The following is a 24,836-nucleotide window of genomic DNA, read 5'->3' as shown; positions in this document are numbered from 1 at the left end:
AAACAAATTGTGGATAATTTTTCTGAAGAATTCAAAAACGATAGAATTTTGAATGCAACTGAAATTTATTATCATGTTCCTTTTTTGTTGGCATCTGATCGCACTGAGTGCCTATTACCGACGTCAAAGAGATGACTCCACCACCTGGACCCTAGAGGCCAGCTCATCAACGGATGGACCGGGACCAACGGTTTTACTTGTTTTACTTTCCTACCGAGGGAAGATGGAACATATTCACCTCAGAAAATCTGAACGACCTCGGATTGAATTGAACCCAGATCTACTGAAGCCCATAGCTTAACATAAGACTCTTCTATATGAAACTATTCACAATTCTGTTGTTGCTAAGAACTATAACACTCTTACCATATTTTCATTGTAGCATTCGAGTTTTCCTCAGTGTGTTGATTTTAAATCGAATTAGTATACATTATTTGGAATCCCTCCCACTGTCTTCTCAGAAAAATTGAGCGAAATCGAATTTCATCACGTATGCTCAGAATTAGTTTAAAATTCTATTTTTTTAAATGTCGACCAATTTCATCAGGTAACAAAGCCCATCTTACGTATGTACAAATATACCACCGCAAACGCTGATATTCATCGAAATCGATGAACATCAATACAAGCGCTGTAATTTTTGGGCATGATGCCAACATCGAACGGGAAATGAAAAAGAAATAATCATGACTCTATCTTTTCATTGCAGTAAGCAGCTTACTACATATTCCAGAAGGAATCATGGGTATAAAGAAAAATCCGGGATCACGTAGTAGTAAATATGGTACTGTATTATTCACGCCACTGCTCAACGTGATTCTCAGCACTCCGTTGAAATTGATTTTCCAATTTTCGGAAGCTACACGACATTTATTTTTCACAAAATCACTTTTCAATGTTCAAATCAGACACCACACAAAGGACACGCCAATCCCACCCTTCACCAGAGGAGTCAACGAGTAAAATGTAAAACCCATCCCCATAGTCTCGCGTCCGCTAAAATGTGCTTTCCAATTTTATCATCACGCCAGTGGCAGTTTTCCCCCAATTTTCGCATCCCTGCTGGGACACAGCACTCGCTCAACGATGCACAGCAATTTTCTCTGCACGACGATAAATTGTTCAAGTAGCTTCTCCACTCCATACACCACGTGTCCCTGTTTGTCCCAATGTTTGTCGTGACGACATGTCAGTACAGCAAAAGCTTCAGTTAATGGAATTTACGCTAGTGGGATGCGACGTGGTAAGAAGCTTTTCCCTTCCACGGTTTGATATTCGCATAGCATCATGGAACCAGAAGTTAATTGCGATAATATGTTTCTCGGTCGTACCGACCCCTTAATCAGACAACTAATGATGACAACTAATTGCACCAACGCCGTTACCAGCGCACACAAAACAAGAAGTCGAAAATTAATCATAACCATAATCTCTGCCCAAGCAGATGCCGCTGGCAGTGTTCCAAACTAATGAAAAGGCTCTACCCCTCGCCCCAGTCCGGTACTTACTCTTCAGCTCGCGTCCTTCCTGGGTGCAAGGACCCTTATCCAGCAGGCACTTGAGATAGTTGCTCAGGATGCGATCATTACCGAGAACTTGGTCCACGTTGATGTTGTCAAATTTGTCGGTGTATTTTTGCTGCTGGCCGGTTACGACTACGGCCAACACGAGAACCAGCAGGGTCACGGCTAGAGACAGAGACTGCATCGTATGTCCAGGTGCGGTTTTTGTGGCGGTGTTTTTTGTGCTCTAGGCTGCGGTGACTTTTCCAGAAAATTCAAGCGATTGTGGCTGTAAATGAAAAGCAAAGGAGCACCTTTATTACACTATGAATAGACACATTCTGAAAACATGTTTTAATTATGCCTCTTAGTTACGTCTAAATCGATTATTTCAGGCAGGCACCTAACCTGTATCCTTTACTATACTTTACTATCAATCATCTAGCAGACAAGCGCTGCTAGAGCAATTTTCAATTAGGTACGTATCTATTCTAGAATCTAACGTGACTTTCCGGTACTATGCAAATATAGTCTATTTCCAAGCTTTCCAGAAGGAGTGCTTTTACTGATGATAAAACTCGTTTGCCTTAAGAACACCTAGACACTCTTCTCAAGCAATTTTCACGTGATGTGTGCATGCATGTGTGGCAAGAAAATGGATCCATTTCAACATGCAAAGAGAAAACGTTGTAACGCCAATTGCCATTATCGCTTTCCTCGGTGAATAAGGAAGAACCATGGTGCGCCGAAAACAATCACACTAATGGTAGCCAATAGATTGGCCTCGAAGCATATTCCGTTACACAACCGTGTGTTTTCAGCGCAGATTATCTACTTTTTTCTAACCTGATTAGCGGTCATAAAAATATACGAACATTTGGAACCTACTGGCACTTTTCTAGATTTTTTTGCTTAGGAAAATGATATTGGAGCAATGAAGCGAACAGGTGAAAATACAATCGACTGGACGCCCTCCATAGTGATCATAACCTTTTTTCGCTGTACAGTATTCGTAAGGGATAACATGCAGCTTAATAAAAGTTTAATGATTAGTTATGGAATTTGCGTTTCGACTTCATCTCATCAGAATTCGACACTAACTTAGTGGCAGGACTAAGCTAGCGCCGGATGTTTTTCATATCTTCGAACTTCTACTGACAATATCTCAAAAACTACACGGCCGATCGTAGTAGTTTTGAGATTTTTGGAAAGAAAAATGATTGTTTTGAACTATAGATTTAAACTCCTTGTGCAGAAGTCATTTACGTTAGTTCTGCATCAAGAAACAGCACTTGAAGAATTGAATTTTATTTCAGTCATTGATCTTTATACGCCTTATAATTTTTGGGATGCATAGGAATTTGTATGGGAAAACCTTTTGCATTTCTAGAGACCACACTTTTTCCGGCAGTATGCAACAAATTGAACAGAAGTATAGTCCATGATTTACCCAACAACTTTCTAGAAGGAAGCAGGGTGATAGAATGTTTCTTAACCCTCCGGAAGTGGCGCAAATGGCCCACTGAACGACCAGCCGCTGGTGTGCTTAGACGATTTCGCTAGATCTTCAGAGCAGCGTGCACTCAGTGCACTAGCGCGACTTCCGGAAGGTAAACAAAGTTATAGCTGTTCAAATTTCGATGGTTCGATTTAAGTGACAGAACTCAGACAATTTAACAACACTGCCAGTGCACCACTGGTAGTCAGACTTCAAGCTGAAATATCCTCGTAGTTTTTTTACGTTATTGAATTAGTATGTTCGGATAAATGATTCGAAAGCATTACCTTTTTTTATTACACGTATTTAGATAATAAAAGGGGCGGAGGGAGTGGGAGGTGAAAAATAACTTAAATATTGAGTTGGTTTATTCAGAATTATGTATATCTTCTGGTCTCACGTAGATCAATGGCAGTAAAGTCAAGAATGATGTCGATGTCTAGGATGCTCTTTTCAATGCAGTTGGATCACCTTGATGTGGCTGAACGATGCGAGAAGCTAAGTTTCGATTCCAATAAAGAAAACCCAATTTAACAGCAATATCTGCTTCGGTTGATCGAACAGCATCGAACAGATTTCATCATTTCATCTCAAATCATAATAGCAAACGTTTTTGAATAATCCACCTAAACATACCCACTCGATCATATTTCATACGAAGGTCTACTAAGGTTTATGTGTATATACCTCCCACCGCACCTCTCCCTCCGATCCTTCCGTTATCTAACTACGTCTATATGAAATTGGGCAAATTATTTTGAAGAATTCATCTGAACGCAGGGCCGTCGAGAGGCGCGTCGGGCTCCAAGACTTGTATTACTGCCGGGCCCTTTTAAACCTAAGCCCTCTAGTTCAGTATGTAAGTCCGTGGTTCCTATTAGTCTCCAGTTGACTCATATTGCCACGTCTACAGATAGCGTACCAGACATGTGAAATTCGATAGATTCTTATTCCGTGGTATCCAAATCGGGCAAAATTACCATAGCTACGAGTGAATTTGTGGGTACTCAGGAATCTAGAATCAGTAACATCTAGATCAAATGGTACGTTCCCCATGTTGATCGGAGATTAGGGAAGTGGTAAGGTTAGGGGTAAGGAATATACCCAAGAGACCACGAAGCATTATTTAATGGTAAAGCCATAAAACATGTTCTATATTCATATACTAAACATTCTTTACGGCTTCATAGTTCTATAGAGATCATTAAATCACACTTAGTGATGAAAAAGGCGAATCAGTGTGCCAGAATAGAGCTAGTTCAGAAGCACCTGGCTGTCAGCAATGTTAACATAGAGCCGTGTTTAAAAAAAACTCTTCCCTTCTTTATCGATACAGCCAAAGAAAAAATTAACTTTAATTGATGATTTAGTGCCTTAGAAATGGGATTCGATCCGCAGTTGAAAACCTCGTCTCAATTTGGTATACGCGTTTGATCACTGATCTGTGAGAAGATTTACATGTATACTTGGTTTAATCCAAACTCTACCTAAATCATTAGTTGAAATTACGCAAACGTCTATTGTGGATTATATTCGCGATCGCCTTATTTTCGAAAAATCGTGCAGAATTTGCATTTTAATTTTAAGTTTATTACATCATCATTTATTACATGAAGGCATACGAGTTTAGGAAACTATTGGAATGCATACGTATATTTGGACGGCGCCGGTGGTTGAGTGGTAAGCGTGACCGCCACTCATTCTAGTTGGACTGGGTTCAAGCTCAGCCGAGGTCATTGAGATTTTTTTGAGGGGAAAAATCTGTGGTCACGTCTTCCTTCAGCAGGGAAGTAAAGCTGCTGGTCTCCGGTCCATGAATTGATGGATCGATATCTAATCCAGATAAAGTAGTCACCTCTCTGGCGTCGATAACGAAGAGGTAGAATACAACTTTTATACTTACTAACAAATATCATCTCCCGTGCTACTTGTGGAGTGCGCAGTAGTATATACGGCCTCTAGCAAAAGCAAGTATCGGACTAACAATTTCTTACCTTTCCTTTCGCAATCTACGTTCGGGCCTGGCCAGCGCCGGTATTGATCAATAAACACTTTTGAATTTCCAGGAGTTGCACATTGAAAGATGTTTCGCTACTCCCAGGCATTATTTATCTACTGATTCCCTGTGCAACTTCAGCTAGTCCAGATCGATAACGGAGTAGCAGCCAGGGGTGGTCGCACAAGCTCAAGCTCAAGTTATTGGAACGCATACGTATATTTGTTATTGTTCGTTGTCTCAAAGCACTATAAAAAGATTCTATATTAGCACTTAGAGTTTTCTATAAAAGCTTCATAGTATATATTTTCAAAAGCTTTGTCTGTTTTCTATATGTCGGTATAGTGCTAGATTTAATGCTTTACATTTTAGATGCATTGCTGCTTTCCAAATACTTCTATACGGCTAGTAACCAATGGAAATGCTAACTTATAGCTTATCTAGTTTTAATTTTAGAGCTTATGGTTAGTTGGGTAACGACACAAAACAATTAAAACAGAGCGTTCTGCACCCTCGGAAGGAAGCTGAACGATCTGCAGGTGATACAATAGCTGGAATAATAGCTCCAACCCCAGGAGTGATTTAGAATTTTTATTTTAACAGTGAGCGGATATATTCCGTTTTCTGCTTGATTGATGGTCTGGAACATAATCAGCACGCTAAGTCTAACATGGTGAAATTGTAGGGTTAAACATTGGCCATCTTTAGCTACTTTTCCCAATAGATCTTCAGGAACGTCTCGAATAGTAAACAGGAATACAGTTTGACTACAATAGGCCACTTTCTGCGTGTAATCGCCACTCATTTTTTTGGACATGAAACACGATACGATGCTTCTACTGTGCAGACAAAACGACACACGGATTGATTTATTTGCTGGTAGCAATGGAGTAGTTTTAAGCTTTTGTTGTAAGCAAATGAGAAGGTAGAAGATGATTCTCGTTTAAAATTATGAAATCAAAAATATTGAGTTTATCTCATATTGAATCCAAAAAATTCGTTTCTATTCGTAGATTTGATGTAGGTTTAATTAATAAACAATGTGATATGTCTACCATAGGAGCCGGATTTGCTATGCTGTGAGAATATGTATGTAGGACCCGACAGCAATATAGACACAGAACGCAATAATAAGACGCAACAACTTAAACAACTGCGAGTGCAGTGGGCAACCGAGTACTGCTGCTGTTGGATGAACTGACCTGATTTGATTTCTTTATTTCGCACATTGTAATTAGGTTCTTATAGACACGCATCTTTGGCGAGGCCCAAAATCACCGTTCTATCTCAACACAATGCACTTTTAGAAGAAAAATTCCTTGAACGTGATATAAAAATTAAAAAAAATACAAAAAATACCCATTTTAATCGCCGGTTAATTAAGGTCAGTCTACTTTCTCATCTCGCTCGGAGTAGAAACTAAAAATCGTTCCGCTATAGATTCACGGCAAAAACGACTGCAGGCGACTTGTGTTGCTATTGATTTTTGGAAATGTGCTGTAGCTGGTCAGCTCGGGAAGTGAATCAATTACGAAATGTGCAGACTGTGCTCAATCTGGGAAAAGTTAACGCCCTGCAAATGCACCATATCAAACATTAAGAAGCACAGTCGTTTGTTTCGCGGAACAACGTGTAGAACACCAACGAAAGCTGCCACGTTAACAACATCATCTCCGCAGGGCTCTGGAGAGATGTGCTTACATGAATTATCTACCCACGCCCCTGACGTCGTGATCAACAAATTTATGTTTATAGAATCTTATTTCTAGTCTTAAGATAGCTGTAAAATTTTTCTCTTTCATAAAAAAAATATTTTAACATTGTAACCTCCTAGTTTTAAAATATCCAAAATGTAAAAACAAAAGAATTTGGCACCGCCAAGCTAACGCATTTGTGCCTATCAAATAAACAAAATGAATAAAAAAAAACAAATTTATGTCAAGATACGGAGATGTGGCCTCCATAAGAGCTATAAATCCGTATTTTCCCGGGTGTCCCTAACGTTGTTATTGTGGTGAGAATACTTCCGTACAAACCAACTTTTTCATACGCAACCATTTTATGCGGATCGACCGAAAATGGGATGTTTCATCAGACAATACCATGGTTATGCAACCATGGTAGATTCCTATTCTACAAAAAGACACTGCATAACGGAAAACTTTATGCAAAAGCAGCTTAGAAAAGCCCACCTACTATAACAGTAAATAGCACACCGTTCTCTTATGGCAAACCACAAACGGCTACAAAATCAATATCTACGGATCTAATTGGAACAAATATTCACTAAGCAACAATCACGCCCAATATCTCCAAGCCAACAACCGGCACCATCAGCAAAAAAGCGAACGTAGAAGAGGACGGATGCTTCGAAAATACTTTGAATTGGCTTCTCAATATTTTGTGATATATTCCGTCGATTCAAGCAATAAAAGTCGTTTTATAAACTTGTACACCCAAAACAATTTCCCAATGCAAAAAGGCATTACATCCTTTCGTGCATATTCCGAATTGGAATCATGCCTTCTTCGCATTGTAGACCAAGCATAGTTACTGCATTATACCAACACAGCTTGATTCATGATGAAATAAATCGATTGAGAATACACGCTACCATATTGACCTTTCTATTCCCGTTGAAAAAGAAAAGGCGCTGAATTATTTCGTGATGAAAACAAAATATTTTGCCGTGCAAAAATCGATTGAGGTTAGGTATTTCCTGATGAAAACAAACCAATTTCCTTTGACTTAGGTTTGCATCTGTGGTTGTAAATGAGCTGTCAGAAATCTTAATTATCTGCCCGCATGTAAAAGTATTAGTTGGTTTTGCTTTCTGAGTCTCCAAAAAAGGTGGTGTATTCTATACATGAATACCTCTGTGGTGTTTCTAAGACGTTCTTCATACACAGTTACGCTTTTTTGTCTGCAAACAGCTCAATTCCAATCACACTAAACGCGTGAACAGTTTGCGTTTATGAGAGTGTGTGATATACGCGTTATTTTCCCATAGCGAATGGCTTTTGCCATAAAATCATCGCTCTCTCATTCTATGCTTCAGAGAAGAGTGGAAGAAAATGATTTGTGCTCAGATTGATTTGCGATGATCGTTGACCAGGGCGATGGTGTACGCTCGATGGATGACATGGCGTCATATTGGCGTAGTCAACATAAAAAACTTTGTTTATAACAAAATTAACGAAATTTGTCTAAATATAAACGAGAAGCACGAGTTTCGATCAAATTAGAGAAAGTGTGCATTGTTTTCTATTGCCTACTGCTACTGCTATTTGTTGATGACATTTCAAGCGATTTTGACGTTGTCAAACTGACCCTCATTGATCGGTTGAAAAACGATGTTACCTATTGAGTTCTACAATGAACTTATGATGAATGAAGTTCATGTTTGACAATTCTCAGTGGTTTGTTTACTTTGTCAATTGCGCGAGTGCGAGTGCAACGGGTGCTCATCTGTTACATTCGAACTCATGTAACTCCCATGTAAACAAACCACCGAGAATTGTCAAACAAAGTTCATCCGGCTCATTTTGTGGGGTTATGTCGGTTGATGTAAAATCTAATTGTCAAACTCTGTATGTAGAGATAGGGATGCCAGTTACCTGTGTGCGCTGGATTCGCATGTTCGGGAAATAATACAAACTGAAATGAGTAACTGCCACTGCTGCTCAAAAGTGCAAAACCATGTCATCACTGCCCTTATAGTTTATGATACTTTAAACTTAAATACTTTTACTGCGAAATACTGATATGATATCACCTGAAAGTACTATTGATATGAGGAATGCAAGAAATGATTGGCGGACGGCTTCTATCAGACAAAAATTTGTTAGCCCAATGTTCCCGTATAGGTAACTTTCTCCTGCGTATAGTGCGCTTAAATAATCATTAATCATTATTAACATTTATGAACCTATCTAGTGGCTAGAACTCGCATATCGCTGGTAAATTTAGGGTTGAGAGAACGCCGAAAGCTCAATATAAAATCAACACATAATCATCACCCACACCCCTTCAATTTGATGATGCTATAAACTGTTCTCTCCAATATGCAGCATGTGATCAGTAGAAAGACGAAATGGAAACTGGTCCTTGAGCGTGTATTAGTATTTTCAGAGCGCACATGTATCCGAGTGGAGATGTCCTTTACATGTGTATTAGTGAGGAGTCATTTCAATACCAATACTCCGATATCGTTAAATTCACTAATACATTCCCAACTGTGGGTTTGTGTAAGTTTCAGTGGTGTAATCGCCATTTATTGCGTTTTTGTCCCGGACCAATATCGCTTTCTATGCATTTTACCAGTTACAATGCAAAATTCTCATTAGAATCATGCTTATTGGCATGTAATTCATACGGCTCGCGTTTTGGGTGTACACAAAATAGACAACTCCCTTGAGAAAGTTTTGTTTTAACAAATGTCAACTATTAAATAAAGTTTTCATTTTTTACGCTTTCATCATATAACAATTTAATAAGATAATTATAAAGAAATCGGGCCTGTCTGAACGTACAAATATGATTGAACAAAAAACTAGTATGTTATTTCAATATGAAATCTATCTACTATTGGCAGTATTGTCAAAAACACTGATATTTTGCATTCCATTGGACTTTGAACAGCTATAACATTTTTCAGGAACATTTTAGCATCATTCTTTCTTTCGCAAAGTTGCTGGGCTTAGGCTGGACTATGTATACACATAAATCTGGAGACCCTAGATATGAAAATGCTGAAGAGTAAATTTCCCACGCGAATTCCCATACATATTTCAAATGTAATGAGCTACGCCGGGTCATAACCAATCGATCCCAAATCTTGCACAGCTGTTTGAGACCCTAAATGGAACGAAAAATATATTGGTGCTGGCTTGATGCGGTCAGGTTTACATTTTACCGTACAACTGGGCGCCAACCTAGTATACATATGGACAATGAGGAAATCAATGATCGGTTACAAGACCCCTTTTAAATACATGGATTCATGTCACATTTGGAAAAAAATGGAATCCATTACGAAGAACACATACAGGGATTTGGACAGTTGTTTCATGGTGAGAATCAGGGTGAATCGATCCCATTCCTCCTACCTGACCCTACAGTACAAAACATGAGACAATTGTCCGATTCCATAGAGAGTTCTTTACACATACATTTTTGGCAACACTGCTGTAGTTGTTTATATTGCGCTTTTGCTATGACCTTTTAATTTTTGATATTATCGCTGTTTTATTCGTTCTCACTGAAATTTTATTTGAGTTTGTGCTTCCGTAAAGTCGTTGTTATTACATGCAACTGAAGGTTTTAGTGTTTATTTGCTGTGTCTTGTGTATCAAGTGAAAATTATCCCTACGTGCTTTGTTATTGTCTGCAGATAGTTGCTTCATAGGAGTGTCATACGATCGCCACTGATCAGTTGTTGTTTTTTGCCAATCCTTTTTTGACGAGCCGGTCCCGCAAATGCGAGCGAACATGAAATGTGACCGCTGCCAGAAAAAGGTGATCGAAGCTGAGCGCATTACGTGCGGAGGTTTTTGCGGCGCTTCGTTCCATACGATTTGCGTCGAAGTGGATCAACTCAGGCAGCATAATAAAAACGCCTTTTGGATGTGCGATAAGTGCGCTCAATTATTTTCAAACAGTCATTTCCGAGGCATGGCTAATCGTTGATACACGCTCTGCGTGTAACAATTAATGACATGAAGGCCGATATCGCAAAACTTAATTCTGCTATTGGCATGCTGACGGCTAAAGTCGATGAAAATCCTGCTACATCGCTACTTTCCCCTGCTAATTCATGGAAATTTGGTAACATTCAGGTAACATTAGCAGCAGTATATGTCCTGCTGAAGCTTCGATTGGAACTGCTTGTCTCTCAAAGAATGACAACTTTCAGGCGTATGGGTTATCTTTGGAATGGTGTGCAGGAATTTCAGGAATCGACTCTTGACGCAGACTTAAATGGTAAACTGACAATTTATTACCAGAACGTCCAAAGCATACGCACAAAAATCGATAAAGTTTTACTAGCAATATCTTCTTCTCATTACGACGTAATTGTTCTCACCGAGACTTGGCTAGATGTTAGGATTCATTCTCGTCAGCTTTTTGGCGATACATATGTTGTTTATCGAAACGATAGCAGTTTTGAGAACAGTCGTAAATCACGCGGAGGGGCGTACTCATCGCCGTGTCTACTGCATTGAATAGTTTCGTCGATCCAACACCTGTTGACGTTTTACTTGAACAGATATTCGTTAAACTGAAGCTACCTGATCGTTTTGTCAGCATCGGTGTAATTTACTTAGCACCAGATCATAAGAGTGATCTAATCAGTGCAAAAAACCATGTCCGATAGATTGATGCTGTTTATTCTTGCCTTGGAAGTAATGATTGCGCATTATTGTTTGGAGGCTACAATCAGTCTGGCCTCATTTGTGATACACATGACAATGTCGCACCTGCAGTCAACGTTCTTCGCTCTTATATCTCTACCGCTTGCGCTGCGCTATTGGATGGATTCAGCATCAACTGTATCACATAAATTAATAGCATTGAAAATCGTTACGGTCGTATCCTGGACTTTGTCTTATTGAATGAGACAGCACTAGCCGACTGTCAGATCCACGAACCTGCTGAATCTATTTCTGTGATTGATGCAAATCATCCTCCCGTAGAAGTTATTATCAGTCTGCCTAAACCTGTTATTTGTGAGGATATCCCTGATGATCTTGGCCTTGACTTTCACCGAGCTGATTTTTTGGGACTTGCATCAGAACTACTTCATATCGATTGGCATTCACTTGAGGATACGGAAGACATTGACTCTGCCGTTGAACATTTCACTGCTGTGATTAATGCCGTCATGGCTGATTATGTTCCTCTGCGTAGGCCAGCTCGTAAGCCACCGTGTGGTAATGTACATCTACGACATCTCAAACGACTCAAATCTAAAGCACTACAATTGTATTGCCGTACACGCTGTCGTTTCGCCAAATATCGTTTTGCGCTAGCGAGTAATAATTATCGATCCTATAACCTTTTATTGTACAGTTTTTGAAATTCGTGGACTCCAAGCGGAAAGAAAACGGATTACCTACTGATATGTTTTTGAAGGAGCAGAGTGCTAGTCTGGCTTCGGAGAGGTGTCGGGCCATTAGGCCGAAAGCCGTTAGGTCGAATGCTGCAAGGCCGAACGCCATTAGGCCGAATGGGTCATAAAGCCGAATGTCATTAGGCCGAATGGGTCATTAGGCCGAATGGGTCATTAGGCCGAATGGGTCATTAGGCCGAATGGGTCATTAGGCCGAATGGGTCATTAGGCCGAATGGGTCATTAGGCCGAATGGGTCATTAGGCCGAATGGATCATTAGGCCGAATGGGTCATTAGGCCGAATGGGTCATTAGGCCGAATGGGTCATTAGGCCGAATGGGTCATTAGGCCGAATGAATCAGTAGGGCCGAATGGCTCATTAGACCTATGTACCATTGCGCTGAATGTCATTTGATTAAAGGCATCGTTTCAGAGACTAATTGAGACGACGGGTTCACGAGTTTCGCATGGCTAAAAAGTCATGCTGTACTAGAGGGTCCCACGAAATGTCAAACAGAAAACGCGTTGATAATCGAAGGTGCTTGGCTTTTCTTTGGAGAATGCTGTATATTCCTTAACATCGGTTGTGATGGGTTTATTTATATGTATTTTATTTAAAGACATTTTTTTTAAATTTGCTGATTGCGGATACCAATAGGTATTCATTAGCATTGCATGTATCATCCGGAACATTAAGATGCACAAGCCGTATGTCATAAGATCAAAAATTGAGAGTGTGTCATAACATCCGAAAAATTAAAGTTTCAACCCAAATTGTTTCCGATTTTTGCAACGTACCCCTAGTGCGTCATAAGGTCTCTCTGGCACAATGACGCATATTCGCTGTCAGTTTTAATGTTAGCATGCGCCTCAAAACATCTCGTCATAAAATTTCTTTACGAGTACAAGTGGAACCTCCCTTTGAGTACTTAATTTCCACACGCTTCACCAATCTTTTGACGATTTTCCTAGTCCATTTAACGAGCTTCCCAATCTCGGTGGAGTTGCATGATTTAAATTTTTTTACGCATTTTTCCTCGTAAAAAATAACAGATGCATGCAGCAACGATCCTAGAAACGAACTTAGCAGCGAACAATAAACAATTGCTACCAGCTTTACGAGCCTGATGGAAAATTCGATCATCAAATTTGTTTGTCAATGTCGCAAAAACTGAAGGGACCATTCTTTCTTCTTTACTTCAAAAGATCTAGTATACGATGTGCCATGGAATTTGGAGTACTTCTTTGTGAATTGGTAGTCTCGATTAACGATCGTTAGCTAGTTAGTATCCGTAGCGCTGTCTTCCTATATACCCTCTGTCTTTTTGATCTGTATATTCCAATGTATTACCAAGAACAACAAACCAGGTCGAAACGTGGCATAACCAGTCGAAACTTGTTGAAGCACCTCTCGTGGGAACATGGAAGACAATTGACGAACTTCGTTTGGACAGAAATCTGATAGTGTGTCGGCGAATGTGTTGATTCCTTTTTGGAGGAAGAACCGCACAGAGGAATGAATACGCTCAGACGAATGAACGACTCCGCAAAGTCGTTTAAAATTTTAATACCTAATTGCATAGGAATATATTATTGCTTTTGTAGCGATAATTTCCGAAATAAAATATGCGATGTTAACTGCAATCAGATGGAGTCCAACGTGGTTGTATAAGTTTTAGCTAAACATTCCCTAGAAAATATAACGTCGAAGAGTTTTCCCTAGAAAATGCAATTACCAAGCAAAACCATTCTGATTATAATATCAATATCCGGAAATAATTTCTCAGAATGTACCGTTAACCAGAAAAGCAACCCCAAAGTATATTGCCAATGATTGATATTTCAAAATAAAATCCCATTTATAAAAAGCATAGGTAATAAAAGAAAATTAAAATAAAAAAGTCAGCTTGACTTAATATAACCACTAGCCACAACTATTTTTCGGTTGTTACACTGCTCTAGCGCATGCGGCCTAGCCGCATAACCGAGGCCAAGGATCCGAAGCGGCGCAAAGCCACTAAGGATCCGCCGGACGAGGTGGCCGCCGACCCGCCGTCGGAAGCGGCGGCCTCTCGCAAGCAAACCTGTGATCCACTCGTTTGCCCGGATTACTCAAACATAGGGGCTTTTTTTAGTTTAAGTCCGACGGAGCGGAGCGATGTCGGATAGCACTTGACATAAAGCGATGTGGCGTAGCCACATTATGCGTCGCTTTCATTTATTTGTTCCATTACAGCAACGAGAAAGGTGTTGTAAATATTCTAAACATTATTATTGTAAGTTTTAAAAAATCGTAAAAAGTCACCCTTCATTGAAAGTTTTCAGCTACAACCGCAATGCATATTTATCATTCTCTTTGGTCCATTCGGCCTAATGACCCATTCAGCCTAATGACTCATTCGTCCCAATGACTCATTCGGCCTAATGACCCATTCGGCCTACTGACCCATTCGGCCTTATGACCCATTCGGCCTTATGACCCATTCGGCCTAATGACCCGTTCGGCAAAATGGCCTTCGGCCTAATGACCCTTTCGGCCTAATGGCAGTCGGCCTAACGGCATTCGGTCGAACGACATTCGGCCTACCGGCTTTCGGCCTAATGACCCAGCACCCTTCGGAGGATTGTGACCTATTCGCCACCCACTTTAAAAGCGCAATAAAACTATTTTATCTGCTGATCAAATTGCGCGTGCTTGTAGAGACACTCCATTGAATATTTGTCCTTTGTTACAGCTAAAATATTCAGTCACTCCTGGTCTTGATGACATACCTTCATGTGTTCTCAAGAAATGCACGGATGCATTAATTTTGCCGTTGACAACTCTATTCAACAATTCCTTTGGGCAGTGTTGTTATCCTTTCAGCTGGAAAAGGTCAGTTATGTTTCCTGTATTCAAAAAAGGAGATCGGCGAAATGTTGAAAATTGCAGAGGAATTACATCGTTGTATACCTGCTCCAAAGCTTTTGAGATCATAATGAACGATGTGCTCTCTGCATCCAGTCAAAGCTACATTTCTTCTGATCAACATGGATTCATCCCAAAAAGATCAACCTCCACGAATCTCGCTCAGTTTGCTTCATTCTGCTGGCGTAACTTGACTTGAAATCAGCCTTTGACAGAGTTGATCACACAATACTTCTGGAACGGTTGAAATTAATAGGAGTGTCTTTTGATCTGATTCGTTGGCTCGAATCATATCTGAGAGATCGAACACTTGTAGTAAAAATTGGATGTGTGTTCTCTGCCCCATTTTCGAACAACTCGGGTGTTCCTCAAGGAAGTAATTTGGGCCCAGTGTTATGATGTTAAATTGTACATGATCGTCAAGTGCATCAAGGATTGTTTAGCTTTACAACAGCTCTTGGACACTTTCAATGACTGGTGCTCCTTAAACTTGCTTACAATTAGTATTCATAAGTGCAGTTTAATATCGTATCATCGCAAGCACAAACCAATTTCATACGACTACTGTATTGGAGAACAGCATCTTGAGCGTGTACTACAAGTGTGTTACCTTGAAATCACTTTAGATTCTGCACTCACTTTCCGACCTCATTTCAACTATATTATTAACAAGGCAAACCGCCAGATGGGATTCATGTTTAAAATTTCTAATGAATTTAATGGCCCTCTCTGTCTCCGTTCACTTTACTGCGCATTGGTACGGTCAATATTGGAATTTAACTCCGTAATATGGTGTCCGTATCAAGCAACACGGATAGCAAGAATTGAAGCAATTCAAAGAAAATTCGTTCGTTATGCACTAAGACGCCGTCCGTGGCAGGACCCTATTAATCTTCCACCATACGAAGACCGCTGTAGATTATTAGGTCTACATACGCTTGAAGCGAGAATGAGAGTAGCCCAGGCTGTTTTCGTCGCTAAGATTCTTCTAGGAGAGTTAGATACGCCGGAATTGTTGGGTCAACTCCACATCTATGCATCGGAACGTGTACTCCGTCAACGAAGCTTTTTGCTGTTGGAACACAGGAACTCCCTGTATGGTAGCCATGATCCAATTCGCTTCATGTCTGCCACATTCAACGAAGTGTTTGCGGATTTCGATTTCAACGTGTCATCTACTACCTTCAAAAACCGGCTATTATGTAGTTTCTGACTTACCAGATATTTCCTAACGACATTTTAATCTGCATTTTTATTTGCTGCTTTTGTTTATATATTTTTTACATTGTTTATTTTATTGTATTAGTTTGTTTTTGTTATATTTATTTCTGTATTTATTGTTAAGTTCTGTATTGTGTATTCATTTGAAAAGATATGGGGTTTTTATGCCAATTTGAGTATAGTTAATGTTTCACTCAAGTTGGTTTTTCCCCATCCCTTCATATTCATTAATACCAACTGGGTCAGATGAAAAAATAAATAAATAAATAGATATGCAGTCCCTAATACATAGTATGAATCACAAACCATGTCCAAATTTGTGGCTTGCTAAGCTAAATCAAAGTTTCAATTCCATTATAAGCTCTCAGAATCAAAACAGCCGTTAGCAGTCGTTTTATGCGATCATAAGTAATGTTTGCTTAACTTAACGTCTGTATGGTGGTCACGACGGCGGTCATGTGCTGAAGAGCGGAACGCGAAACGTCAAAAACAATTGACACATTCTTTCGTGACGTTACAACGATTTGACGATTCTATAAATCATTCTATAAATATGATATAATTTTATCAAATGAACGCCTACATCAAAACTTATTACAGATACGGAAAGCAGACAAATTTCACTAAAGATTTAATAAACATAAACTGAATATGCTGGAAGAGAATAGTTTTATGATCGATAATGTAACGTGACGTTACAACACGTCACAAATTAGAACTTGCAATGTATTTATAAAAAAGTCAAAATATCTGCTCTATAAGATTTTTTATCAAGAACAAATCTTCTATGACGTATTTCTAAATAGCATACGAATAACTAGGTGTTATTAAATATATTGTTTATTGTTTTGTTTCTTATAAAGCATCTTTTAACTTTCGTGACGTTACAACGCTCCTTTCTCGGAAAAGCGATATCTCATTGCGTTGTAACGTCACGAAAATCTTCAACTTTTCTAAAACTCTGTAAGTTACGCTGGTGCTATTGTTTTGAGTAAAATTTCAAATATTTATCACATTTAGCCATGATTTAAATATAATTAACTCGAATAACAATATGGGGTTGTTGAAAAATCACGATACAGTTTATTTTTTTATTGTAGCTGAAATAATTAATCAAACCAAGAAAATTTGTGGATAGATTTGAGCCATTTGACACATTTATTTATTTGACACGGCTCAATATGGTAGTTTAACGGAGCCAAAGTAACAGCTTTTATCACATATTTCACAAACAAAAATAAATTGGCAGTACTGTTTTCTTCAATTTGGTAAGGAATCAGGTTCCCGGTTCGAGTTTATAGCATGATATTTGTATTGTTGGGCTTAAGCAAGTGGATTTAAATGCCAGCGAGCACAATTTAAGCGCCAGACAATCGACAATGCTAAATACTCTTAAATATTGTATATATTATAGTTACAAAGATTCAGAGAAAAAGAACACGTCACATCGCCGTGATGTTACTAAAGAATGTGTTACATCCAATCGTCAATTCGACGGAATTTTAAATGTCTGCAAACACCAATAAACACTCCCTCATGTATCTTTTTTGTGCTCATTTGAGACGAGCCAAAGCCTTTGATCCGACTCTAAGCAATTGAGACGATTTAGTGCGGTCACCCAGATAGGTCTCTGTAGACGCAATTATGTTATTACAACCTCCCGTAAATTCGAATAGATACCCGTCTATATTGGGTTTAATATGTCAGGTATTTCGATTATGTAGCTGCTTCGACGATGTATTTCGGCTTGTAACGGAAGAATTGGTCAGTTACTAACTGACGGCACGTGCGACTACAACAGAGGTTGCGGACAACCTTATAACGGGCTGATGTTTGATTACTGTGAGGAAAGATATATTCAGGTAACGCATTATTATTCATGGCTAAATACTAACTCGAGAACAAAGTTCAAAAATTCCATCCCATGTCCTGGACTACGTTGCTGTTAGCGTAATTGCATCGGAACGTGCCATATGACCGGCGCCGAGGAGAGTACAGCGTAGGTGGACTTTTAAATGAAATATAATGTGACGTTGCTCAATCGTTTATTAAAAATACCTTCTCTAGTGCATTCAAGTGTTGTAGATCAAATATTACATAAAATTTCGTTTATTTGCTGAATCTATAATTAGGTTTGATGAAGGAGTTCATTTGAAAAAGTTATAAGAGATTTATAGAATGAAGGTTGGTCAAATCGTTGTAACGTCAAGAAAGAATGTGTCCATGGTGTATAACCCCTTAAGCGCTTAAGGATATACATTATGAAGTTATGAATATCCCGCTAGTATAATTTCCTGTTTACGAAACAACTTGAAAGCGTTTCAATAAACCATACGAAGTAAAATTTGACACTATATCTGATAAATCATTCAAGCGGCTGATAAAAGTTGAATTACGTTACAACGCAAAGTGTATTCTGTTGTAACTTTAGTACCGCACATCCAATAAAAGAAATTGTAGGCTTTTTAGAAAAGTATTTTTGAATACAAAGAAAATCCAGAATAAAAATTTGAACAGAATTTTAGTTTTTCAATAAAATTAAAACAGGCATTTTTCGTGACGTTACAACGCAGAAACAATCAAAACTTCTACTAGTTCAAAAAGTATTAGTGGTCAAATCAAGGAAAAAATCTTTCTAGTTTTATTGTTCTACACTTAATAACGAACAAATTCCTTTAAACAGATAAAAATTTCAATAATAGTTTCATGAAATAGAGCTTTTTTTAGAAGTCAATAATTCAGGAACCATTTTCCGTGAAATTCAACTTCATTCTCTATATATTTTTCAACTATTTGTCGAAATGCTAATAGTTGGATTACATAACATTTCAATGGTTTAAACACTACCGAATCGAGGAAAAATATTGTGATACCAAAATAAGACAAAACAAAAACGTCCTTCTGGTGTACAATCTCGCGGAATGTGTCAATTTCATTTGTGGCAGCTGTTCTCGTAATATTCAAAACGGAAAAAGCTGCACCAGGTACCTCAAAATGAAAAGCCAGCACCATTATTGCGGAAGCTCACACCTGTTATCCGTAAGAGCAAGAAACAATAAAAAAAATCATATGTTCGCGAACATGAAGGTAGCAACCTGGAATATGGCACGGAAGAGTACGAGATAGGCATGAATAACCCTCAAGGCACAGTTACTGAGAAAATTCATTCGTCAAATCACTAAGCGACGAAGTCGATCACCTGTCGGTATGCTTTGTTGACCAGACGAATGTTATACCAGTTCGTTCTACCGATCAAACGGATACGCCTGTAAGGCCTAGACTGGGAGTGAAGCGCGGCCGTGCGAATCAAGGATAACCTATTCGTGCAACTGTTAACAGTGATGCAAACGATATTGTACTCAATGACCTACTTCAATTGTCCCTGTAGGCCCTCCAACCAAGCTCTGGCAATACTTGTACGGCTTCCTTGCACCGTTTGAACGTTAAAGTGTCAACAGACATCATTTGATTGGTTAGGGGAAGGACACTATAAATCTATTCTGCTTCGACAAATTCACGCTGCACCGTCATCACCCATACCCCCGTACAATTACGAATTATCAACTTCACTATCCGTTTTTGGAGATAGCATCGATCCGGTGCTAGCTTAGTCAGTTAACTAAGTTAGTGTCGGATTCTCATGAAATGAAGTCGAAACGCAAATTCCATAACTAATTTCACTATGCCTGTCTCTTCTTGGAAGAATTTGAAATACTGAATTTGAACCACGTTTCGATGGCTTTTCCAACGCGGCCCAATTTGAGCCAACACCACAGAAATTATTGTAATGTGATTAAATACACTTGAATGTATCAAATACACCCATATTAAGTGATACAACTCCCTTATGCAATGATTTTTCTATGTGGCCCAAAGCCGGTTCCAAAAAGTGGCCACCAACCGGAAATGATGACACTTTTCCAATGACATCGCATGTTTCTTTCACTCAATGATTTCACGAAAAAATTGTTTGTGTGACAAACTACACATCTAACATTTAGTTTACGCACTTCCTACTCGCGGTGTTTCAATGCTTTTACGGAAGAAAATCAATAACTTTAATTTTTAAAATTACTTTTCGGCTGATCTCTCGACATTGTTCTCAGCACAGAAAATGCTAGAAAAATACCTAATGATTCCCGACATGATCACGTAACACACAATTGCTTTGGGTATTGTTGGGATGAGAAAGTTGGCATTCCTAGCATATGGTGGAGTATTTTTATTTGTGGAACACTAATAAACCCAGTATTGTCCGCAAGGGACGATCAATGATGGTCTCCAAAGAAGGGGTCTTATTCCAATATCTACGAAGCAAAGAAATATTGCGGCACCAAATTGAATATCGAAGCTAGTCTTCGGTTTTATCCGCTGCTCTGGAGCTTTCCTTCATTAGTCAGTCAGTTAATGTTTGAAGATACACCCTCAATAAATCTATTCTTATAGCAGAAAGGACCGTCACTGTCAGACTGGGCGACGTTCGAAAGAAGATTACAGATTTTCTTTACGTCAGTGTACAGGATATACAGGGTGGCGTATTATTGCTATTGGGAAAGAATCTTCTTTGTGTCGTTGTTGGAATGCATTCCTGGAACCGGACCGGACGGATCGAAATAAACAAGCGGAATTTTATTATTGAAGCTATAGACAAACAATAACATCGGCGCGTTGCTTCTACGAAATCAGTGTTGTTTTTAAAGAAGGCGAACACCGTGCATGCGGTGAACGGTTTTGATCCCTTTTCCCTTGATTGATGGCATCAATATATTTTTCTTTAGCTAAATGGTGTGCTCGGTCACTCGGAACGAGATTCTTAATGAAGGTCTAGGGTTAGTTTAGTGAAAAGTCATTTTTTAAAGATTTTTTTAAGATTCGATGAATCTCCATATACTAAGTAATTATACGGACCAGATTTCCCCCAATGAACAATACAACAACAACAAATTGAACAAATAGGAGTGAATCCCTGGAGGCGTCTCGTTTTGAGGTATACATCATAACTCGTAACAGACTCATTTGAAACAAAATCAATTCAAAATGCAATCGGATAATCACAGTAATTGAAAGACATGGAAATACTATAAACAAACTTCTGCGGGTGTGATTGTCCTTCCGATACTGTCCACGATAAGGTTCAATGAGAAACGGGTTAATAATAGGTTCGATAAAAGCGAATGGGCAGGTATCTATTTCCGAAGGCGAAATAATTTGCATAATGAATACAGGTCAACATTGATTGACAGCGTTCCTAAATTGCATGTACATAGAGAGGGCGTGCGGGGTCAGACGCATCCCCCAAATAAATATCATATCTTAGCACAAAAATGTTATTCGCGAGACTTGTGTAAATTGGCGCCAAACTTTCAAATGGCATCATATACTAGAACAGTGCATATCTCGCTGTACCTAGCTTAAAATTTCCTGTAATCTTGGATGGCAACCTTCCAGACTTATCTGGATGCTTCCAAATTATTATACGTTGTCTAGACGTGCAGATAAATATTTATCTAATCCAAATTTTAGAGCATTTGTCCAGTTTTGACCAGACAATTTAAAAATAACTTGCCACGAATAATCGTTTCGACTTCTTTGCATCAATATCTCGCAGTGACTTGGTCACACAGATAGGCTACAAAATCAACAAGAAACATTACTTAGGTTTACAAGCAAACGACTTGTCATGGATAATGTTACGAAGGTCTTTTTTATATTTTAACAACATTCGATTAGCTAGAAATTACTTAGTACACGGAAAAAAAATTGTTCCCAAAATCGTGAATGAATTGAGTGCCATGAATTCTGGAACAATCACGTTTTTACGTTACGAAAACCATGAACAAAAGTCATGGCTTTTATAATTATGTTCAATTTCCCTTCAGTAACGCCCGCATAACGCTTTCGTTAGTGAAAATATAGGTTTTTGCCTTTCTCATATAAAGAAAGGCTATGCAATCACTGTAAAAATCGACTTTTTAACCGAGGCCCGGAGGGCCGAGTGTCATACACCATTCGATTTAGTTCGTCGAAATCGGCAAATGTCTGTGTGTGTATGTATGTGGGTATGTGTGTGTGTATGTGTGTGTCATTTAAACTCACACAATTTTCTCAGAGATGGCTGAACCGATTTTCGCAAGCTTAGTTTCATCTGAAAGGTATAACGCTCCCATAAGCTGCTATTGAATTTTTAGTTGATCCGACTTCCGGTTCCGGAGTTACGGGTTGAAGAGTGCGGTCACACAGCAAATTCCCATATAAACTGGTACCACCATGATGTTCAAATGATGTAAAACATATTAAAATTTATGTAACATTACTCTAGTTTGCGGGTCTGGATCACTAATGATCAATCAAAGCAGTTTTGACCACATTGGCCACCTATGACGGATCATGACACCCCCGGGGAACCCGCCAAGTTCCTAAGCTAATATCACACCCATTCCCCAACGAATTATCTACCGATTTTCACAAACTTGATTTCAAATGAAAGATACAGTAATACCATTAACTTCTGCTGAATTTCATTCGGTTCTGACTCTTGCTTCCGGAGTTACAGGGGTGTTAGTAAGGATACACTGGAATTTCCCATATAAATCGGTACAATCATAATACCTCAGAGGCTAAAAACTATTGAAATGGTCACCAAATTACTTCTAATCGCAGATCTAGATCACTGATTGCCAATCAAACATTCTTTGAATATATTGTCCACTATCGACGATTCCGGAAGTCCGGAATTCCGGGCATATTGTACAATTAAAGTCACATCGGTTCTTCGGTGATGACTGAACCGATTTTCTCAAACCAAGTCTCAAATGGAAGGCAAAATATGCAGTTGAGTATTACGTCGCCGCCCCTCCTCTCCCCGCCTTGCCCTTACACCTCCCTCCTTCATCACTCCCCTCCCCTTGGACCACCCTCATGCCCGCATTTCCTTCATCCACCCCGTATACCGAAATAAGATGAAGGATTTCTGACGCATCCTCCACTCTCACTCTACTAACCCCTCATTCCCTCCACTTTCAAACCCATTCCACCAACATTTCAAAATATAATCACATGAAGATAACATTGAACTCATGCTGATTAAGCTAATTAAATATTATTCTTTTGCCTTTCTCATATAGAAAGGTTATGCAATTGCTCCAAAAACCGACTTTCTAACCGAGGCTTGGAGGACCGAGTCTCATATAAAATTCGACTCAGTTCGCCAATATATCTGTGTGTATGTGTGTAATCTGTGTGTATGTATGTATGTGTGTATGTATGTATGTATGTATGTATGTATGTATGTATGTATGTATGTATGTATGTATGTATGTATGTATGTATGTATGTATGTATGTATGTATGTATGTATGTATGTATGTATATGTGTGTGTATGTGCGGATTTTTTAACAAAAGGTCCACATCGGTTTCTCGGAGATGGCTGAACCGATTTTACAAACTAAGATTCAAATGAAAGGTATAATATTCCTATAGGTTGCTATTGAGTTTCATTTTCAACCGACATCTTGTTCCGGAGTTTAGCAAATGTTTGTGTGTATGTATGTATATGCGTGTATGTGACCAAAAATGTCACTCATTTTTCTCAGAGATGGCTGAACCGATTTTGACAAACTTAGTCTCAAATGAAAGGTGCAACGTTCCCATGGGCTGCTATTGAATTTCTAATGGATACGACTTCCGGTTCCGGAATTACAGGGTGATGAGTACGAACACGCAGAAAATGTCGATTTTAATAAATTCTGCAATGAATGCATAAAGGTGAAATTTTTTCCCAAATATGACCACAACTGCTTCGATTTGTAGTACTAGGTCACTAACATCCCTTCAAAGTCTATTTGGCCACATTGGCCACCATCATCGGTTCCGGAAGCCCCGGCGGAAGTATCTAAATTCAGAATAACAGTCACATCGGTTTCTCGGAGATGGCTAGACCGATTCAACTAAACTTGATCTCAAATGAAAGGTATTGCGTCCCCGTAAATGGCTATTTAATTTCATCCCGATCCGAATTCCGGTTCCGGAGTTACAGGTTGTGGCGTGCGATCACATAGCAAATTGTGATTCAAACCGATACTCCGATGAAAGCAAAAAAGGTAAACATTTCGCTAAAATGTCTCTCAAACAACTTAAATTTGCTGTTCTAGGTCACCGACGGTCAACCAAACTTTCGTTGACTACATTGACCACCATAGACGGTTCCGGAAGTGCCCGGGAAAAGCGGCCATCTTTCAAAATTGATGAACTCACATCAGTTTCCCGGAAATGGTTGGGCCGATTTTCACAATGATAGCTATAATATCCCCACAGATGTCTACAAAATTTTGCACGGATCGCTTATATGGTTCCGGAAATATAGACTGAACCGTCCGGTCACATATGAAATTCCCATATAAGCCGGAGCTCAAAATTTTTTTCAAAGGGGGGACCCCATGAAATTTCAAAAATCAAATTCGTATTTTTGATGTCAAACATCTTTAAAATGTATGAAACGTCGAGATTTTATGTTATCACGAAAAAAAAATTTTTTGTGAATATTTTTTGGACTTTGCCGATTTCGCACCTTTTTTCAGTTCAATATTACCGTGGCTCTTTC

At 39.0% G+C, this 24,836-nt stretch overlaps 1 protein-coding gene across 1 annotated transcript in view; it reads right to left on the bottom strand.

Annotated features, from left to right (window-relative positions):
* LOC131678958 (ejaculatory bulb-specific protein 3-like) overlaps window positions 1-24,836 on the bottom strand; it is a 51,644-nt gene that overhangs the window by 7,071 nt on the left and 19,737 nt on the right. Inside the window, exon 2 of the mRNA XM_058959416.1 lies at window positions 1,509-1,791. Within this exon, the coding sequence (XP_058815399.1) occupies window positions 1,509-1,707 (199 nt within the window). The 5' untranslated portion in view covers window positions 1,708-1,791. The remainder of the gene's footprint in view (window positions 1-1,508; window positions 1,792-24,836) is intronic.

This window comes from Topomyia yanbarensis, chromosome 2, assembly GCF_030247195.1.
Source record: "Topomyia yanbarensis strain Yona2022 chromosome 2, ASM3024719v1, whole genome shotgun sequence".
Taxonomy (NCBI): domain Eukaryota; kingdom Metazoa; phylum Arthropoda; class Insecta; order Diptera; family Culicidae; genus Topomyia; species Topomyia yanbarensis.
Note: the sequence above shows the minus strand (reverse complement) of the source record. Positions and strands in the feature narration are given on the sequence as shown.